Source organism: Erythrolamprus reginae, chromosome 5 (assembly GCF_031021105.1).
Source record: "Erythrolamprus reginae isolate rEryReg1 chromosome 5, rEryReg1.hap1, whole genome shotgun sequence".
Lineage (NCBI taxonomy): Eukaryota > Metazoa > Chordata > Lepidosauria > Squamata > Dipsadidae > Erythrolamprus > Erythrolamprus reginae.
Window position 1 is genome coordinate 1,671,664 of NC_091954.1, and position 19,860 is coordinate 1,691,523.

The following is a 19,860-nucleotide window of genomic DNA, read 5'->3' on the forward strand; positions in this document are numbered from 1 at the left end:
AAGGAGGGTGGGGGCAGTGCTAATCTCTGGGGAGAGCTCATTCCAGAGGGCCGGGGCCCTCACCGAGAAGGCTCTTCCCCTGGCCCCCGCCAAGCGACATTGTCGAGTTCAATGTTTCCCAACCTTGGCAACTTGAAGATATTTGGACTTCAACTCCCAGAATTCTCCAGTCAGCAAATGCTGGCTGGGGAATTCTGGGAGTTGAAGTCCAAATATCTTCAAGTTACCAAGGTTGGGAAACACTGGTCTAGCTGACGGGACCTGGAGAAGGGCGACTCTGTGGGACCTGACTGGTCGCTGGGACTCATGCGGCAGAAGGGGGTCCTGTAGGTATTCTGGTCTGGTGCCATGTAGGGCTTTGTAGGTGACAACCAACACTTTGAATTGCGTCCGGAAACCAATCAGCAGCCAATGCAGTCCGCGGAGTGTTGGAGAAACATGGGCATGTCTTGGGAGGCCCATAATAGAGTCTCCAGAGAGGGGCGGCATACAAATACAATAAATAATAATAATAATAATAATAACAACAACAACAACAACCTCTTGCGTGGCTGCGTTCTGCACAATTTGCAGTTTCCGAACACTCTTCAAAGGTCGCCCCATGCAGAGAGCGTTGCCGTAGTCCAACCTCGAGGTGATCTAGGGTCTCCTGATTTGATCAGGAGGTTGGATTATTATAAGACCCCTGAGGCGCCTTCTAGCCCTATGATGCTGGGTTCTAAGTAAAAATGCAGAAATGTCAGCTTCCATCTAGGCTCCTTCCTTGCTGTGGTACTTTGCTAATTGAAGGGAGCACCGCCATTCATTATCCCATGAAATCTAAGGTGATATTCTTTCGTATCATGAACAAGTAGACCACATTTGAATTCTGATGATTATTTTTTTTCCAAATAAGCTTTCCCTCACATAGGGAAGATAGAATTAGCATAGAATTCTTTATTCATTGGCCAAGTGTGATTGGACATGCAAGAAATTTGTCTCTGGTGCAGATGCTCTCAGTGTACATAAAAGAAAATGAGACATTAGAATAGAAAAGAATAGAGTAGGGAATAGAATAGGGAACAGAATAGAATAGGATAGAATAGGTAATAGAATAAAATAGGGAATAGAATAGAATAGAATTCTTTATTGGCCAAGTGTGATGGGATACACAAGGAATTTGTCTCTGGTGCAGATGCTCTCAGTGTACATAAAAGAAAAAGAGACATTTGTCAAGAATAAGTAGGTGCAACACTTAATGATTGTCATAGGGGTCAAATAAGCAATGAAGAAACAATCAATATTAATAAAAATCTTAAGGACACAAGCAACAAGTGACAGTCATACAGTCCTAAGTGGGAGGAAATGGGTGATAGGAATGATGAGAAAAACTACTAGTAATAGTAGTGCAGACTTAGTAAATAGTTTGACAGTGTTGAGGGAATTATTGGTTTAGCAGAGTGATGGCGTTTGAGAATAAACTGTCCTTGTGTCTAGTTGTCTTGGTGTGCAACGTTTTGAGGATAGGAGTTGAAACAGTTTATGTCCGGGAAGCGAGGGGTCAGTCAATATTTTCAAGATGTGCTGGGAACCCAGAACGTCCCAACACATAAGTTAGGAAGATTGCTTTAGAAAAAAAAACACAAGTGTCTTGAAAGCAAGGCACGGACTGGGCCCAGTTCCAACTTTGCAACACAATGGAAACCGAGTCAACAGTGACTCTGAGAACAACCGTTTCAGGAATACAAAGCCTTTGTTGACCTTCAGCTCTCTTCTGCGTGTTATTTCCCTAAAGTATAAATGGTCTATGAATAATATCAGGGATGATTAAGAGCAGTACTTCTTTAATGTAAACAATCTCTCATAATTTGAGTAGATCAGGTGGGAAACGGTAATCGTAGCTTGCCATGGAATCAAGAGAACATTGTGTTCATTGTGTGTTCATTGTGTGTTCCTTGTTGATTTAGGCACCGCAGGATTTCGCAACTGTGGTTGTTGCTTGGGGAACGTGAAATATACTGTAATTCCCCCAAAACATTGCAGTCATAGACCTCTAGGGCAGCGGTCCCCAAACTACGGCCCATGGGCCGCATGCGGCCCGCTGAGGCCATTTATCCGGCCCGCAGGTGAGTGACAGGAGCACATCTAATTTTCCATGAATAAAATGTGGTATTTTGTTAGTAACTAATATCAATCATCAAAAAAGTTGCAAAAGTTTTTTTTCTAATTTTGTCATCCAGTTACATTCATTTTCTTTTAATTAAATTCCCTCCTTTAAAAAGTACAACACCAATTACATTTCTAACTTATTAACCATTATGCCAAAGTGCTTCCATCTTTCTTTATACAGTACATTTTTCTATAAGCGAAGAAAAACTTGTATAGACAATCAGATGTTAACAAAAGAAAATTAAAAACAAAACATAAACATATATGAATTTCAGACTTCTTCCCCCCCCCACTCTAAATAGTACATTTCCATTTTGTTTTTTACTTTAAAATAAGGTATGTGCAGTGTGCATAGGGATTTGTTCCTAGGTTTTTTTTCTAGTCCGGCCCTCCAACAGTCCGAGGGACAGTGAACTGGCCCCCTGTGTAAAAAGTTTGGGGACCCCTGCTCTAGGGTCTATGGAAAGGACCTGGGGGTAAATTAAAGTAAATAGAAGACTCGAAGCATTCCTTCTTGGAATCATAGATCAAAAAATAGATAAAAATAAATATTATTTATTAATACATATACTGACTGCAAGTAGAATGGCAATAGCCCAATGTTGGAAACAACCCAAACCCCCTGACGATGCATTAATACTTAAAAAAATATTAGATTGTGCAGAATCCGATGCTTTAACTTTTAAATTAAAAAATAAGGAAGACTCCGATTACTATAAAACATGGAAGTACTTTTATGATTGGTTTAAAAGAAGAAATAAAAACTCAAATTATTCGGGTTTTGCCCTGTGTATATATATATATAGAATAAAATTTGTATGAAACTAAATTAATTAAGTAAGAGTGTATGAAAGCGGCCAAGAAAATAAAAACAATAAAAAAAGATATTGATAACCAAAGGAAATAACAGAAGATACCGGTTTCATATTTCACCAGAAAATAATTTGATATCAGAGAAGATGGTTTATGACTTTCCTCCTCACAAGAGAATTTAAATGATATATATTATATTGTTTGCTTAATGTCATAGTTAATATTGTTCATTGTATTTATTGTATTTAAATAAGTAATTAATTCATATTATGATTATAATTATCATTATTTTTGTCTGAATGTGTTTTGTTTCGTCTTGTTTTGTTTTATTTTTTGTTTATCTTCTTTTTTGTTACATTTGTAAATGTGTATATATATATTTTAAATCCATAAATTTTTTTCTAAAAAAAAAAGGAAAGGACCGGGGGGGTCTTTTAGTCCAACCAAGGGCTGCAGACTTTACTCCATCCTAGACAAGCTTTTCTTGAAGGCTTCCAGCAGTGGAGCACCCCTGATTAAATGGGGGGGGGGGGATTAGAATAAAATTGAATGATTTAAATTTAATTAAATTTGAAAAGTTAGATTCCATAGTGTTCCTGTAAAGTAGCGTTTCTCAATTAAAATGCACAGGTAACGAATCCCAGCAGCCGGTTAGGTCCCACAGAGTTGGCCTTCTCCGGGTCCCGTTGACTAAACAATGTTGGCTGGCGGGACCCAGGGGAAGAGCTTTCTCTGTGGTGGCTCCGACCCTCTGGAACCAGCTCCCCCCAGAGATTAGGATTGCCCCCGCCCTCCTTGCCTTTCGTAAACTCCTTAAAACTGAGACATCTCCCCCTTGCCTATGTAGTTGTTGTGTATGATATGATTGTGTTTGTTTTTTAATATATTGGGGTTTTTTAGACTTTTTAATGTAAAATTGTTATTTTTTGATTTTAAATATTAGATTTGTTACCAGCTATTGTTTTTTATCACTGTTGTGAGCCGCCCCAAGTCTATGGAAAGGGGCAGCATACAAATCTAAAAATAATAATAATAATAATAATAATAATAATAATAATAATAATAATAATATGTTGTTGTTGTTGTTGTACATTGCTCAACAGGAGTAACTGTGTTCTGTTGGGCTCTCTGGTAGAATCCTCCCAAAAATTCACAGGTACAAATTTCAGAAACACGCACATTTGAAAATTCAAAACAATGTTCTTTATAATGAAAATTCCCTTAACCTAAGCCCTCTTTTGGTATAGCAAAGAGCCCTCGTCTCCAAACAAACTGGTAATTTGTACAAGTCCCTTATCAGTTCTGTGATACTTAGCTTGCAGCTGTGAGGCAATTCACAGTCCTTCTTCTTTCACAAAGTGACACACACTTTGCTCTGGTTTAGTTTCACAACGGGGAAAAATCAGCACACAAAAAGTCAGTAAAGCAGTCACGAAACACAAGGATCAGATAACCCTCCACAATGGCCAAACCCACAGGCTGCTCTTTATAGCAGCCTCACTAATGACCACAGACCCACCCAACCACAGGTGGCCTCATTTTCTTTGATAATAATCTCTCAGTTGTTGCTGCCTATGCATCGCTCTCCGCATGCGTGGCTGTATCATTAACTCTTGTTCCGAATCCAAGGAGGAGCTAGATAATTGATCTCCTCCTGAGCTGTCTGCCACACTCTCCTCCTCCCTGTCACTCATGTCTTCTTGGTCAGAGGAGCCTTCATCAGCAGATTCCCCCGGGGGCAAAACAGGCCTGCAGCATGTGGATGTCTCCCCCACATCCACAGTCCTTGGGGCAGGAGCTGGGGCAGAGCCAACCACAACAAACTGTGAGAGGGACCTTGGAGTCCTAGTGGACAACCATTGAAATAGGAGCCAGCCGTGTGCAGCAGCTGCCAAAACAGCCAACACAAGATCACATGAAGGGTTAATACCGTTTTATAAGGCCACACTTGGAATTGTGCATTCAGTTTTGGTTGCCACAATGCAAAAAGGATATTGAGACTCTAGAAAAAGTGCAAAATGGTGCGTAGGAACACAAAGCTATGCACCTCTACACACTTACACCAGCTTTTACACACCTGCCGTTCACGACCTGTGGCAGCTCTTGTGCACACAGGCATTGTTCATGGGAAGAAACGTAGCCGTTCTTAATTTACTCTTCCCACAAATTTGCTAGCCTCTTCTGCATACTATAAGCTTTAGACCAGTGTTTCCCAACATTTCCCAGCAATGGATCAGATTACCTCTGGAACCACCTGCTACCGCACGAATCCCAGCGACCGATAAGGTCCCACAGAGTTGGCCTTCTCCGGGTCCCATTGACTAAACAATGTCATTTGGCAGGCCCCAGGGGAAGAGCCTTCTCTGTGGCGGCCCCGGCCCTCTGGAACCAACTCCCCCTGGAGATTAGAACTGCCCCCACCCTCCCTGTCTTTCGTAAACTACTCGACTCATTTATACCGCCAGGCATGGGGGAGTTGAGATAGCTCTTCCCCCTAGGCCATTACAAGTTATGCATGGTATGTTTGTGTGTATGTTTGGTTTTTATAATAAGGGTTTTTAATTGTTTTTTATTATTGGATTGTACATGTTGTGTTTATTATTGTTGTTAGCCGCCCCGAGTCTGTGGAGAGGGGCGGCATACAAATCCAATAAATTATTATTAAATTATTATTATTATTTGCAACTTGGAGATATCTGGACTTCCAACTCCCAGAGGAATTCTGGGAGTTGAAGTCCAGATATCTCCAAGTTGCCAAGGTTGGGAAACATTGCTTTAGACCGACTTGAACTCTGTTCCAAAATCATATTCAAAAACGTTCATCAGATGGGGACAACCTCTCAAACAATATCTAAGGAAAGAGGGCAGACTTCACCGTTGGGTTAATATTTATTTCGTATTTTACACAAAGAAAACATGCTTTTAAACATTTCCATTTGTTAACTGCAAATAATCCTCTGTAAAATAAAACAAGACAAATAACTTTTTGTTTAGAACGATGTCGGCGGAAATATAAATATATAGGAATTAAAAAGGCCATCGTGATAGTTACATGCTACCCATTATTAAGATATCCGCAAAATAAAACGGTTTTAGTTCTGTAACTACACTGCCAATTCTAAAATAAAAAATATTCAAATGCCCCTTAAAACAGGGTAGACTACACTTCTTTTTTAAAAAATATATTACTAAATAAAATAAATAGGAATTTAGAGCTGTAGCAACGTCTTTGCACCGCAGTAGGATAGTTGACAACCCGGAAGCGCTTGTAGTAAAGGGTTGTTTTTTGATTAGCTGTGCCACCTATATGTGTTTTGGGAAATGATAATCTTCCCAGGGAGGGGGTCACAAAACTCCCCAAGTGACTTGGCTGTCAAGGCTGCCTACAGTAGCTTCAAGCCTAGAAATGGGTGTCATTCCAAAAAGCCTGAGCACAAAAGCTGCGTAACGCACCGAGCCATTTTTAGTGCAAAATTGAAGCAACTCCGTTGAAAAATAGTGTTTTTTTCTAGCCCAAGTGCTAATTTATTTCGTGATAATAAATAAAATGGAAGCGCCCTCCTCAAACTGTGTGGTTTTTTTAAAGACTCTGCTTTATATTTTTCATTTTCAATATAGGATCTATATGTTTATACAAAGGGAATATACATATCTACAATCATATTATTTAAAGCACTTAAAGTTGCTGTTTTTTTATTTGGCTGATCTCACCACGAAAGAAAACTAAACACGTCTGTTCTGGAGACTAAGAAAAAAATGCTGAATGTGACTCTCTTTGCTATTAAGGGATAAACTATACTGCTCAAAAATATATATATAAAGGGAACGCTTAAACAACAGAATACAACTCCAAGTAAATCAAACTTCTGCTGTCAGTCTTCTATGTTTCTATGTTTCTATTAAACTGTCCACTTTGGAAGTAACGCTGATTGACCATCAATTCCATTTTGTTGTCTGCACATCCAACTTTGTACAGAACAAAGTATTCAGTGAGAATATTTCATTCATTCAGATCTAGGATGGGTTATTTGAGTCTTCCCTTTATTTATTATTTTTAGCAGTGTATATATAAAAAAAACCACAGCAGAAACAAAGTTTATTTGAGTGCATCGTTATGCTTTTCATCATCAAAATGACCATTAAAAAAACCTCACAAATAAAGTCCAACAATGGAAAACTGCCAATCAATTCAATGGGGTGTGAAGTGTGCGCGGTATAAGTTTGACCGGATTTCTACTTTATTATAATAGGAAGAGAGAGAGAAAAAAAGAGGCAGCCAGAAGAAATGACATATATTATCAGTTCTAGAAAGGCACGTTCAGGAATATTTTGCAGAATAAATCCAAATAGGAGCATGGCGGAGCATCTATTCCATCTAGCTGTGTTTTAGCCATTGAGTTTGGAATCTGTTGAGCGCTTGAACAAGCGAGGGCCGGCCTGGCCTTCCGGACGCTCGCGGGATTTTTCTGGGGTTTTTGTGTCCTTGGGAGAGGAGGAGCTCCACAAATGCCGACGTTTTCAGCGGTCTACACCCCTCCGTTCCTTGCAATCTCCCTCCTGTTCGTCCTCCTTCCAACGGAAACCCTGGTTTGCTTCCTTCTGTTATTTCCCACCCCGCAGCTGAATCAAAAAACCCAGAAACAAACACGGCAGAGTATGGCGGTCGACCATCCCGCCTCCTCTCCTCCACGCACGTTTCAAGGAAGCAGGGACTCCATCGCGGCACAACTCCAGCTTTCCACCACGTTCCGTGCGCACTCCTACTTGACTCGGCTACTCCGTTCAGAAACTCCTCTTTCCCCCAAGGGTGGTGCTAAAAAGGTTCACGCTGGGGTCCTCCCCTCCAGGCGCGGAGAAGAGGTCGCCCGCAGCTTTTAAAGGGACAGCAGTTTCACGTAGTTTCCCGGGAACGTCCCAAACTGTTGGGTTCTCCTGGATGTGCCTGTTGCGGAATAAAAAGCAAGGAACATTAATAATAATAATAATAATAATAATAATAATAATAATAATAATAATAATAATAATAGAGAATTAGGAGAAGCAGCTAGAGAAATTAGTGAAATACGAAGATCTAAAAATCGAGCTGCAACGACTCTGACATAAGCCAGTGAAAGGGGTCCCAGTGGTACTTGGCACGCTGGGCGCAGTGCCAAAGGATCTCAGTGGACATTTGAAAACCATCGGAATTGACAAAATCTCCATCTGTCAATTGCAAAAGGCCGCTTTACTGGGATCGTCAAACATAATTCGCCGCTACATCACGCAGTCCTAGGTGCTTGGGAAGCGCCCGACCGGTGATGAAATACGAAATCCAGCATAGTGATCTCGTTTGCTGTGTTGTACTGACATAATAATAATAATAATAATAATAATAATAATAATAATAATAATAATAATAATAATATTTAAAAAATTAGATTTGTATGCGGCTCACAACAGTAGTGAACAATATGTCTAAATCCAAACATTCCAGATTAAGACAAAGAAACATAGAAGACTGACGGCAGAAAAAGACCTCATGGTCCATCTAGTCTGCCCGTATACTATTTTCTGTATTTTATCTTAGGATGGATATATGTTTATCCCAGGCATGTTTAAATTCAGTGACTGTGGATTTATCTACCACGTCTGCTGGAAGTTTGTTCCAAGGATCTACTACTCTTTCAGTCAAATCATATTTTCTCATGTTGCTTTTGATCTTTCCCCCAACTAACTTCAGATTGTGCCCCCTTGTTCTTGTGTTCACTTTCCTATTAAAAACACTTCCCTCCTGGACCTTATTTAACCTTTTAACATATTTAAATGTTTCGATCGTGTCCCCCTTTTCCCTTCTGTCCTCCAGACTCAACAGATTGAGTTCATTGAGTCTTTCCTGATAAGTTTTATGCTTAAGACCTCCCACCATTCTTGTAGCCCGTCTTTGGACCTGTTCAGTTTCTTCTATATCTTTTTGTAGGTGAGGTCTCCCGAACTGGACACAGTTTGCTTAACAGCTCTCAAGACTTCCACCCATTCTGGGTAGGCTCCTTTAAGATCGCTCTACAATAAATATGTAAAATAGTTGTGTAGTAGGTTGTGAGCACAATAAGAAATGCAACACAGATTTGCTACACAAATGTCTGATGTTTTTAAATGTCTATGTTATGTTCATAAATAAAAACTTTATAAATTAAAAAAGAAAATGAAGTAGGCTCATACTTCCACCTTCAAATATCTCTCTGCAAACCCCCTTTTTGCCCTCGGTCACAGTGATGTAGTTCTCCAAGGCTTAAATGCCGTGCATGTTGATTGGACTGTACAGCCAAATGCTGGCAAATGGACTTACCAACAAACCAGCCATCGTCACACTTCTCCATAACGTCGATGATATCTCCATCTCTTAACTCCAGCTCATCATCGTTCTGGGGGCTGTAGCTGTAAAGTGCTCGATAGGCAAACCTGAAGATTCACGATAGGGAGGGTGAGGGGGGAGAGATGGAAATGGTGAACCTTTGCAGCCATCCTTCTTCGGGTACAGAGCAAAAGAGGTAATAAGACCCAAAACATACCTTAAACTATTCTAAATGACCTTTTTTTTTTACATGTATATACAGCGACTATGGAAAACTCATCCTTTGACCTCTGAGCAAGATAGAAACATAGAAACATAGAAGACTGACGGCAGAAAAAGACCTCATGGTCCATCTAGTCTGCCCTTATACTATTTTCTGTATTTTATCTTAGGATGGATCTGTGTTTATCCCAGGCATGTTTAAATTCAGTTACTGTGGATTTATCTACCACGTCTGCTGGAAGTTTGTTCCAAGGATCTACTACTCTTTCAGTAAAATAATATTTTCTCATGTTGCTTTTGATCTTTCCCCCAACTAACCTCAGATTGTGTCCCCTTGTTCTTGTGTTTACTTTCCTATTAAAAACACTTCCCTCCTGGACCTTATTTAACCCTTTAATATATTTAAATGTTTCAATCATGTCCCCCCTTTTCCTTCTGTCCTCCAGACTCTACAGATTGAGTTCATGAAGTCTTTCCTGACACGTTTTATGCTTAAGACCTTCTATCATTCTTGTAGCCCATCTTTAGACCCCTTCAATTTTGTCAATATCTTTTTGTAGGTGAGGTCTCCAGAACTGAACACAGTATTATTCCAAATTGTGTTTTTTCCAAGTTTCTGTCCTGAAGCTTTTACCGGTATCTGCTATCTTTTGTAATTATGCATCCTAGCTAAGGCACAGGAGATGGAACGAATGCAAGGATTCATTAACTCTTTGAATTTGTTAAATACTAACAATTAACCATCAATGATGTGAGATTCACATTGCTTCAATTTATTTATTTTTCTTTGATGTCGTTTTTTAATTGTCAGGGGGTTTTTTTAGTCCTGGAGTAAAATTCAAGTCTAAATGTTCATGTGAAAATTATTGTAGTAAACTTTTAATATGGCAAAGCAACTTTGAGCTACAGTTTAGCCAAATGAATTATAAAATTCATGAAATTATATTAGGATGTCATTTCCCTTGTTTCAAACTGTTTGGTGTAGAGAATATTAATATACGCAGCTTGGTGGGCCGCACCAGTTAATGCACATTTCTCCCCCCTCGCCCTCCACCCCGTAACATGTATACCAGAAGAAGTGTGTTTGTCTAAGGAACTATTTGTTTGCTACACTCAGTCTCAATTTTGAGTACATGTACCTCAGTCTAAATCAGACTTTTTATGACCTTTATAACAACGCTTAAAATCTTTAATTCCTATTTCTGGGTGTTTGCAAGCCTGAAAAGATTGCTATCATGGAAGTGAAAATTTATTCCTCAAAGTGATTCACTAGCTAAATAAACATTATTCTTGTTTTAGCAAGGGAAAAAAAAAAGAGATTCTCAGCAAAGAAGGGAGGATCCTTCAAACTTATCACTAGAAGCCATGAGTAGCTACGTCACCAATCGCAGGACCTCAGATACAACATTAAATACAAGCTGGACATACAAGACCTTACAGACAACCCCAACTCTGTAAAAGACCTTGAAATACTCCTATCCAATGACCTAAGTGCCAAAGCCCCCTGCAACAACATCGCCAAAAAGGCTTCAAGTGTTGTTAACCTAATCCTATGTAGCTTCTGCTCTGGTAATCTCACACTACTAACCAGAGCATAGAAAACTTTCGCCAGACCAATCCTTGAATACAGCTCATCTGTCTGGAACCCACACCGCATTTCGGACATAAACACTCCAGAAAATGTCCAGAGATATTTTTTTAGAAGAGCCCTCCACGCCTCTACTTGCAACAGAACAACCTATGCAACCAGACTTGAAATCCTAGGTTTAGAAAGCTTAGAGCTACATCACCTTAAACACAACCTAAGTATAGCCCATAAAATCATCTGCTACAATGTCCTTCCTGTCAACAAATACTTCAGCTTCAACTACAATACACAAGTACATAACAGATACAAACTCAAAGTAAACCTCTACAAACTTGACTGCAGAAAATATGACTTTAGTAACTGAGTAGTTAATGCATGGAACTCACTACCAGACTCTGTAGTATAATCACCTAACCCCCAAAACTTTCCCCTTGGACTGTCCACTGTTGACCTGTCCTGATTCCTAAGAGGTCAGTAAGCCTTTCGTCCCCTGTCCTAATGTTTCTCTCTTATTAGTATCGGAAACTTCAGGTCGTGCAGAATGCAGCTGTGAGAGCAGTCATGGGCTTCCCCAAATATGCCCATGTTACACCAACACTCCGCAGTCTGCATTGGTTGCCGATCAGTTTCCGGTCACAATTCAAAGTGTTGGTTATGACCTATAAAGCCCTTTATGGCAGCGGACCAGATTATCTCAGGGACCGCCTTCTGCTGCACGAATCCCAGTGACCGGTTAGGTCCCACAGAGTTGGCCTCCGGGTCCCGTCAACTAAACAATGTCGGTTGGTGGGGCCCAGGGGAAGAGCCTTCTCTGTGGCGGCCCCGACCCTCTGGAACCAACTCCCCCCAGAGATTACAATAGCCCCCACCCTCCTTGCCTTTCGTAAGCTCCTCAAAACCCACCTCTGCCGCCAGGCATGGGGGAATTAAGATAATCTTTCCCCCTATGGTTCTACAATTTATGCATGGTATGCTTGTATGTATGATTGGTTTTATAACAAGGGTTTTTAACTGTTGTAATATTGGATTTTTACATTCTGTTTTTTGTCACTGTTGTTAGCTGCCCCGAGTCTACGGAGAGGGGCGGCATACAAACAAACAAACAAACAAACAAACAAACAAATAAATGTATATAAACAGTGTTTTTCTTTGTATACCACCAATAGTACTTGGCATAAACGAACAAACAAGGAAGCAAACAAACAAACAAATTCCTTTAAAACTTCCCTAGAACCGGGATAGTATAACTGTAAAGGACAACTAACTATATTACTCAAGCTGGAATCTAAAATTAACATAACCCCAAATTCCTTGACTGGGAGCTTTATTCTTAAAAAAAAAACGAAGCTAGTCGAGGCAAACTTACAGTTCTCGCGTGCCTTGATTCCGGTCCAGGCCAATTTCTAATGGCAAGACTTGTGGTTGCTGAGAAATGATGAAAGATGGTTTATTGTCACTCAACGGCCCCTTATGGCAAAAGACAGGCTGAGAAAGAGTGCTGCAGTAATGGACAGATTTTTCAGCAATGTTTAAGATCTCATTGCAAACAACTTCCTGGATAAGAGCGACAGGACATAATAGCCATCCCGGGTGGACAACAGAACGAAGAAAACACGAAATTGGGCAAGTCAGGACGACAAAGAGGTAGATCCAGAATTATAATCCAAGTAGGAATGTGCAGAGGAAATCCAGGTTGTAAGCATAGAAAAACAGGCAAGATACAGAAGAATTGAGTATTTAGTTTTCAAGGTTGTAACACAGCAGCAAAAGAGATTGCAAATTAGTAAGCGGGAAGCTCACATTTAAAAATTCAAATCTGGGTATGAATTTTTTTGCGTTCTGGGATGCAATTTAAGTTTTCCAACAATGCAATAGATCCCAGACTGCATTTTTCCCCCTTTATTCATAACCAACTTTGAGAGACTCTGCATTCACTGAGCCACCAAGTGATAGAAACTCAAACCCCAGCTGTGGTTTCTACAAATGTGGGCCTTAATAAGGACAACAACTGTATTTTTCGGAGTTTAAGATGCACCGTCCCCCCCACCACAAAAGAGGCTGATAATTTGGGTGCTCTTATACAGTGGAACCTCTAGATACGAGCTGCTCCACATGCGAGTATTCCAAGTTACGAGCCACGACATGAGCAAAAATTCTGTTCGACACCCGAGCTCAAATTCGGGATACGAGCCGAGCTTCCACTAGGTGGCGCAAGAGTCTCCTTGCTTCCAGTTATCTCGGCGCGAAAAACAAAGTCTAAAGGCATTCGTTCGAGATACGAGTTGATCAACTTACGAGTTCGGGTCTGGAACGAATGAAACTCGTATGTCGAGGTACCACTGTACTCTGAACGTAGGTTCTTCTTTCAGCCCTAACTAGCTAGTAACAATCTTCCCAGCTCTTAACTTGCAGGCTCTTTCATTGTTTCTCAATGTTTTCCAAGCCCTAAGTCTTTGTGGGTTTTTTTTCATTACTCTAATTTGCTCTGAGTAAGTTTCTTTCCAGCCCTAACCAGGTGTTAACAATGTTCCCAACTCTTTACCCACTTGCAATCTATTTCATTTTTACTCTCTGCAAAGAATGTTTTCCAAACCCTGTCTTTGTAGGGGTTTTTTTCATTGCTCTACTTGCTCCAAACATTTCTTTCCAGACCTAACCAGGTGCTAACAATATTCCCAAGCTCTTTCATTGTTATTCTCTGCGAAGAAGAATGTTTTCCAAGCCCTAAATCTTTGCAGGTTTTTTTTTTTTCATTCCTCTACTTCCTCTGAATGTTTCTTTCCAGGTGCTAATGATATTCCCAGCTCTTACTGGCTTGCAAGCTCTTTCACTGTTACTCTCTGCAAATAATGTTTTCCAAATCCTATCTTTGTAGGGTTTTTTCATTGTTTTACTTGCTCTGAATGTTTTTCCCCAGGCCTATTCGGGTGCTAACCATGTTCCCAGCTCTTACCAGCTTGCAATCTCTTTCATTGTTACTCTCTGGGAAAAATGTTTTCCAAGCCCTAAGTCTTTGCAGGTTTTTTCCCCATTGTTCTACTTGCTCCGAATGTTTCTTTCCAGGTGCTAATGATGTTCCCAGCTCTTACCGGCTTGCAAGCTCTTTCATTCTTACTCTCTGGGAAAAATGTTTTCCAAGCCCTAAGTCTTTGCAGTTTTTTTCCCCATTGTTCTACTTGCTCCGAATGTTTCTTTCCAGGTGCTAATGATGTTCCCAGCTCTTACCAGCTTGCAATCTCTTTCATTGTTACTCTCTGGGAAAAATGTTTTCCAAGCCCTAAGTCTTTGCAGGTTTTTTCCCCATTGTTCTACTTGCTCCGAATGTTTCTTTCCAGGTGCTAATGATGTTCCCAGCTCTTACCGGCTTGCAAGCTCTTTCATTCTTACTCTCTGGGAAAAATGTTTTCCAAGCCCTAAGTCTTTGCAGTTTTTTTCCCCATTGTTCTACTTGCTCCGAATGTTTCTTTCCAGGTGCTAATGATGTTCCCAGCTCTTACCGGCTTGCAAGCTCTTTCATTCTTACTCTCTCCGAATAAGGTTTTTTTCAAAACCCTAACCAGGGGATAAAATAATGTGCTGAAGCTGACCAAACTAAGGACGCTGGTCAGATGAATATCTGTTAAGCAGATTCTTTCCCCTATTTTCCTCCTGAAAAACTAAGGTGCGTCTCATACTCCGAAAAATACAGTAGTTGGATTTCTCCATTTCTATCTGTCCTGTCATTTGGGTTTTAGCCTTTGCGATGTAAAAACAGTCCAAAGCCCTTGTACACAGCTGACAAACACACACTCAAAACCTTGCAGAGGACTCAGAGGAGAACTCAGAATGGACTCTCGGGGGACCTTACCACATAGTTCTTTTCCGATTCTGTGAGTTCGGGTCCAGGCCTCAGTGAAGGCTGTTTAATTGTTAAAAGTACACGAGAAGGGAAATTTTTTTAGCACCGGTGCCATTAACAGATTCAAATCTTACAAACAACACAACATTAATTAGATTTCCAACTTTACACATTTAATTGAAATAACAGAGCTGGATGCAGAGACAGGGGATACGACAAAAGAGGCACATTAACACAACAGTTGAGGTCTCTTAGCAGGAAGAAGAATAGTCTCCTATTCCTTCTATCCCCAGTTGGTACTATGGACCATTTTAAGGACTGGTTGATTTAACATAGATATCCCTGCAATTTTATCAGGCTCCCACATTCAGAGCATCTTGCCAGGGGTGGGTCCCAACCAGTGATGGTCAAGTACGCAGAACCGGTAGAAAAATTTTGAATTATTTTTCTTTTTTTCCCCTTTTGGGCTCTGGGTATGTTTTTCCTATCGCAGTAAATGAGGTTGAATGTGTATAATTTTAGAAGAGCTGTGTGTGTGTGTGTACATACATATACAGTTTATATAATAGATAATGTATATATATTTTATTTATTTATTTATTTATTGGATTTGTACGCCGCTCCTCTCCGCAGACTCGGGGCGGCTAACAAATCCAATAAATGAATGAATGAATGAATGAATAAACAAACAAACAAACAAATACATTATCTATTATATCAACTGTGTGCCTGTATGTAATATGTATATACACATAGGGCACATATACATAGAATTAAAGAGTCTATTTTGGATGTTCAGTCATAGTAAATAGAGAGGGAAATTATATCTCTTTGAGGTGAGGAGAGGCCAGGCACCCTAACCCAAACCCTTGATGTGAATGACGTCAAGTTGGCCACCTTTAAGCCAGTCACATGACCTTTAACCCACCTCCCGGTCACATGGTCGCCAAGCCACTCCCACCTGGTCACATGGCCGGCAAGCCACACCTACAAAACAAGCCACGTCCACAGTGTGGTAGTAAACATTTTTGCAGCTCTTCACTGGTTGCAATTTACTTCGTGGTGGTGCTCATGGACCGGGACCGACCAATCCGGTTTGATGGTGTCATTGTGACATCACAATTGGGTCGCTACCGATTCGGACGAACAGATCTGAGCCAGTTTGAACCCATAGCCTATACTCTATCACCCAAAGTAGTGGGGCCTTCTGTGTGATCACAGGTATAGTTAAGTGCTACTTCCACATAGCCAAGCTTACGGAAACCAGGTTAATGTTTGTAAATTAAAGATGAAATAAATTTAAACATCCCTCCTTTGAAAATACAGTGGTACCTCGGTTCTCGACCACAATCCGTTCCAGAAGTGTGGTCGAGAACCGATTTGGTCGAGAACCGAATTAATTCATCCCATAGGAAATAATGGAAATGGATTTAATTGGTTCCCAGCCCATTGACTTGCTGGGAACCAATTAAATCTACAGTATTTCCCCCATTTCCTATGGGATAAAGATCTGAGGGGACGGGGTGAGAGGGAAGGGGAGTCGGAATCCCGAGACGCCCCTCCTGGCCGTCCTCTTAACAGCCTCCCAGTCTCTACCTTGTAACTGCTCCAAGCTGCAGGAAGGGTAGGGCTGGCTGCAATACCGGCAGCTTCGGGGGGCTCCTTTCCACAGCGGTTCAGTTGGTTACCTCCAGGCAGCTGCACCAACTTTTTCTTTCCTGGCTCCGGCGGCTTCCCTTCATCACGTGACGTTCCTGACGCTGCTGCTGCTCCTCGAAGGGAAGCCGCCGGAGCCAGGAAAGAAAAAGTTGGTGCAGCTGCCTGGAGGTAACCAACTGAACCGCTGTGGAAAGGAGCCCCCCGAAGCTGCCGGTATTGCAGCCAGCCCTACCCTTCCTGCAGCTTGGAGCAGTTACAAGGTAGAGACTGGGAGGCTGTTAAGAGGGCGGCCAGGAGGGGCGTGTCAGGATTCCGACTCCCATTCTCTCTCATCCTGTCCTCTCAGATCTTACATTTCGGATAGTAAACAAAATTTTCTGTTCAGTATCCGAATTTTTGTTCGGATACCAAAGCAAATTTTTGCAGAAAATTTTGTTCGGTATCCGAAATGGACGAAAACCAAAGCGTTCGAGAACTGAGGTACCACTGTACGCAGGATGGAAAATGTAATGCTATTTGCAGAGGGGTTTGCGGACCTTCTGAGCCTCTCAGAGAGGGACGGCATATAAATCAATCAATCAATCAATCAATAAACAAACAAACAAACAAATTCAAGACGTTAATTCTTACAAACAAGAAAACTAACAAGAAAGAGGGAGAGCTAGCAAAGTTACAACACAGATAAAGAATAAGCACCAAGCATTAGTATCTGTTGTTTGTGGTGCATTGGCCTAGAGGTGGAGCTCTCGCCCCAGAGTCAGGAGGCTGTGAGTTCGATCCTAAGTAGAGGCAGATATTTCTGTCTCTGGGCACTATCTATCTGTCTGTCTGTCTGTCTGTCTGTCTTTATTTCTCTCTCTCTCTCTCCTATCTATCTATCTATCTATCTATCTATCTATCTATCTATCTACCTACCTACCTACCTACCATCTATCTATCTATTCGACTTCTGTGCCACCCAATCCCAAAGGACTCAGGGAGGCTTACAACATAATAACAATACAAAAAGATACAGCAATAAAAAAGAAGTCGAATATAAACTCTAAAAAACTAACTCCAATAAAAACCCATTTATATAAAAACCAATCAAATCTATTCATATGTCCACTATGAATATGTGCGTAACTCCGCATTGGCGACAGGAAAGGCATCGGGCCATTCAGAACTCAGCTCCATTGGGTTGCCCAGCCTCCATCCCGCAATTATTTATTTATTTATTAATGCAATTTAAATATTTTAAAACCATTTGCTCAAAATTATTCGTTCAAGCAGCGTCTAAGCATTCTGAGAAAATGCCAGACCGGAAGGGAAGGACGCCAGAGTAAAAAAAGAATGAACTCTGAAACATATTCCGGGCAAGGAGGGGGATCCCGCCCGGAGCAAAGCCAGGGAGCTTCTGCAAAGAACAGCAGCGCAACAGGTTACCTGTGGAAAAGCCACACTGCAGTTGGGTGGCCGGTAGACGTAGCCTGATGTGTCTTTCAGCACTGGGTGCTTGAGTACGTCCACGTAAGAGGCAGGGAAGATGCCCTGGCGACTGGTGCCAAGGATTTTGCCTTCATACCAGTTCTCATCTACTTGTCGCATCAGTGTGATTCTTTCTCCCTGTAGACAAAAATAAAAGAAACAGGGGTTTAAATTCAGGATTTGCTTAGGCCAGGGGTAGGCAAAGTTGGCTCGTCTATGACTTGTGGACTTCAACTCCCAGAATTCCTGAGCCAATCATGCTAGCTCAAGGAATTCTGGGAGTTGAAGTCCACATGTCATAGAAGAGCCAACTCTGCCTACCTCTGGCTTAGGCTAGTTACATACAAAGGCTGTGCTCAGGGGAGGCTCTGGGTTTGCCTGAACCACCTTCCGCTGCTAAACTGGACTTGATGTTTCCTTTCTATTAAACTATTTAATATTATCTAACTTGCATTTACAGTGCCTGAGAAAACGACTCAGCTTTTTGGTCCAAAATTAAAATATGCAGAGACTCCAGTATAATGCAGATAGCTTGCAAAGATAGAAAAATTAACAAAATGAGAAGAAAGTGCATATATCAGGCAAAATAATTCATATATAATAAATTATTATATATGAATTATTATTACATATATAATAAATATATATAATTGGCATTGAGGTTCTTGGCCAGTATCTCTAATATCAAAAATGATTGCAATTGTTTTGGTCATTTAGATGCAAAACGAAGGCTATCGAAGTGTAAACAAGTGTGCTTGTTGCACTGGACAAAGTTCACATTATGTGACAACTAACCTCAAACCTTCCATTTTTTTTAGAAAACTCTGTGCAAAGTATCTTTTTAAACTTTTTTTTCAAAATGTCAATCTGCTGCTCAGGACATCCATTTGCTATGCTTTACAATGGAACTGATTGTCATTAGATTTTATGAGAAAGGGGTTGGCCATAGACTGGAATCTAGATATGAGAAGGATGGTAAATAATAATAATAATAATAATAATAATAATAATAATAATAATAATAATGATGATAATAATAATAATATTGATAATGATGATAATGATGATGATAATAATAATAATAATAATAATAATAATAATAATAATAATAATAATAAAGATCCTTCTGTATTTTGTGCCTATCTTCTGGAGTGTTGGCTATTCCTTCCAGTTTGGTGTCAACTCCAAATTTGATAAGTTCCCTATCCATCCCCTTGTCCAAGTCATTGATGAAGGTGTTGAAGAGTCCTGGGCCTAAAACAGAGCCCTGGGTGATTCCACTGCATATATCCCTCTATGTAGATGTAGTTCCATTGAGCACTACGCGTTGAATGTGGTTGGTTAGCCAGCTTTGAATCCATCTGGTGATGTTGCTGTCCATCCCACATTTTTCTGCTTTATTTAGTGGTAGGTTATGGTCTACTTTGTCAAAAGCCTTACTGACGTCCAGGTAAGCCACATCAACAGCATTCCTCTGGTCCACTAGTTTTGTCATTTGTCAAAGAATGCTTAAGATTAGTCTGGCATGATCTGTTTTTGACAAACCCATGTTGGCTTATGGTTATTACTTTGTTTGTTTCCCGGTGTTCATTGATTCATTCATTGAAATGTATGGTTTAAGTCAAGAATTAACAGAATTAGATCAGATATTAACAGGACCAGATGAAAAATTAATAAAGAAAATATATAGGGTAGCTATCTGTTAGGTATCAAGACGGAAGATGAACAAGTAAAAGAGAGAATATTTCAAAAATGGTTTACAATAACTACGGGCCCTGGGGGAAGAGCCTTCTC

General features: G+C 40.5%; 1 protein-coding gene across 24 annotated transcripts in view; it reads right to left on the reverse strand.

Annotated features, from left to right (window-relative positions):
* Positions 1 to 5,831: 5,831 nt before the first annotated feature.
* SORBS1 (sorbin and SH3 domain containing 1) overlaps positions 5,832 to 19,860 on the reverse strand; it is a 124,196-nt gene continuing 110,167 nt past the window's right edge. For 11 of the 24 annotated variants that reach the window (XM_070751937.1, XM_070751950.1, XM_070751939.1 and 8 more), the window contains 5 exons: positions 18,025 to 18,204; positions 14,950 to 15,000; positions 12,469 to 12,656; positions 9,287 to 9,399; positions 5,832 to 7,903 (listed from right to left, as the gene is read on the reverse strand). In XM_070751937.1, coding sequence (XP_070608038.1) covers positions 7,836 to 7,903; positions 9,287 to 9,399; positions 12,469 to 12,656; positions 14,950 to 15,000; positions 18,025 to 18,204 — 600 coding nt within the window. In that variant the 3' untranslated portion in view covers positions 5,832 to 7,835. The remainder of the gene's footprint in view (positions 7,904 to 9,286; positions 9,400 to 12,468; positions 12,657 to 14,949; positions 15,001 to 18,024; positions 18,205 to 19,860) is intronic. The other 13 variants (XM_070751958.1, XM_070751960.1, XM_070751952.1 and 10 more) reach the window with 2 other exon arrangements.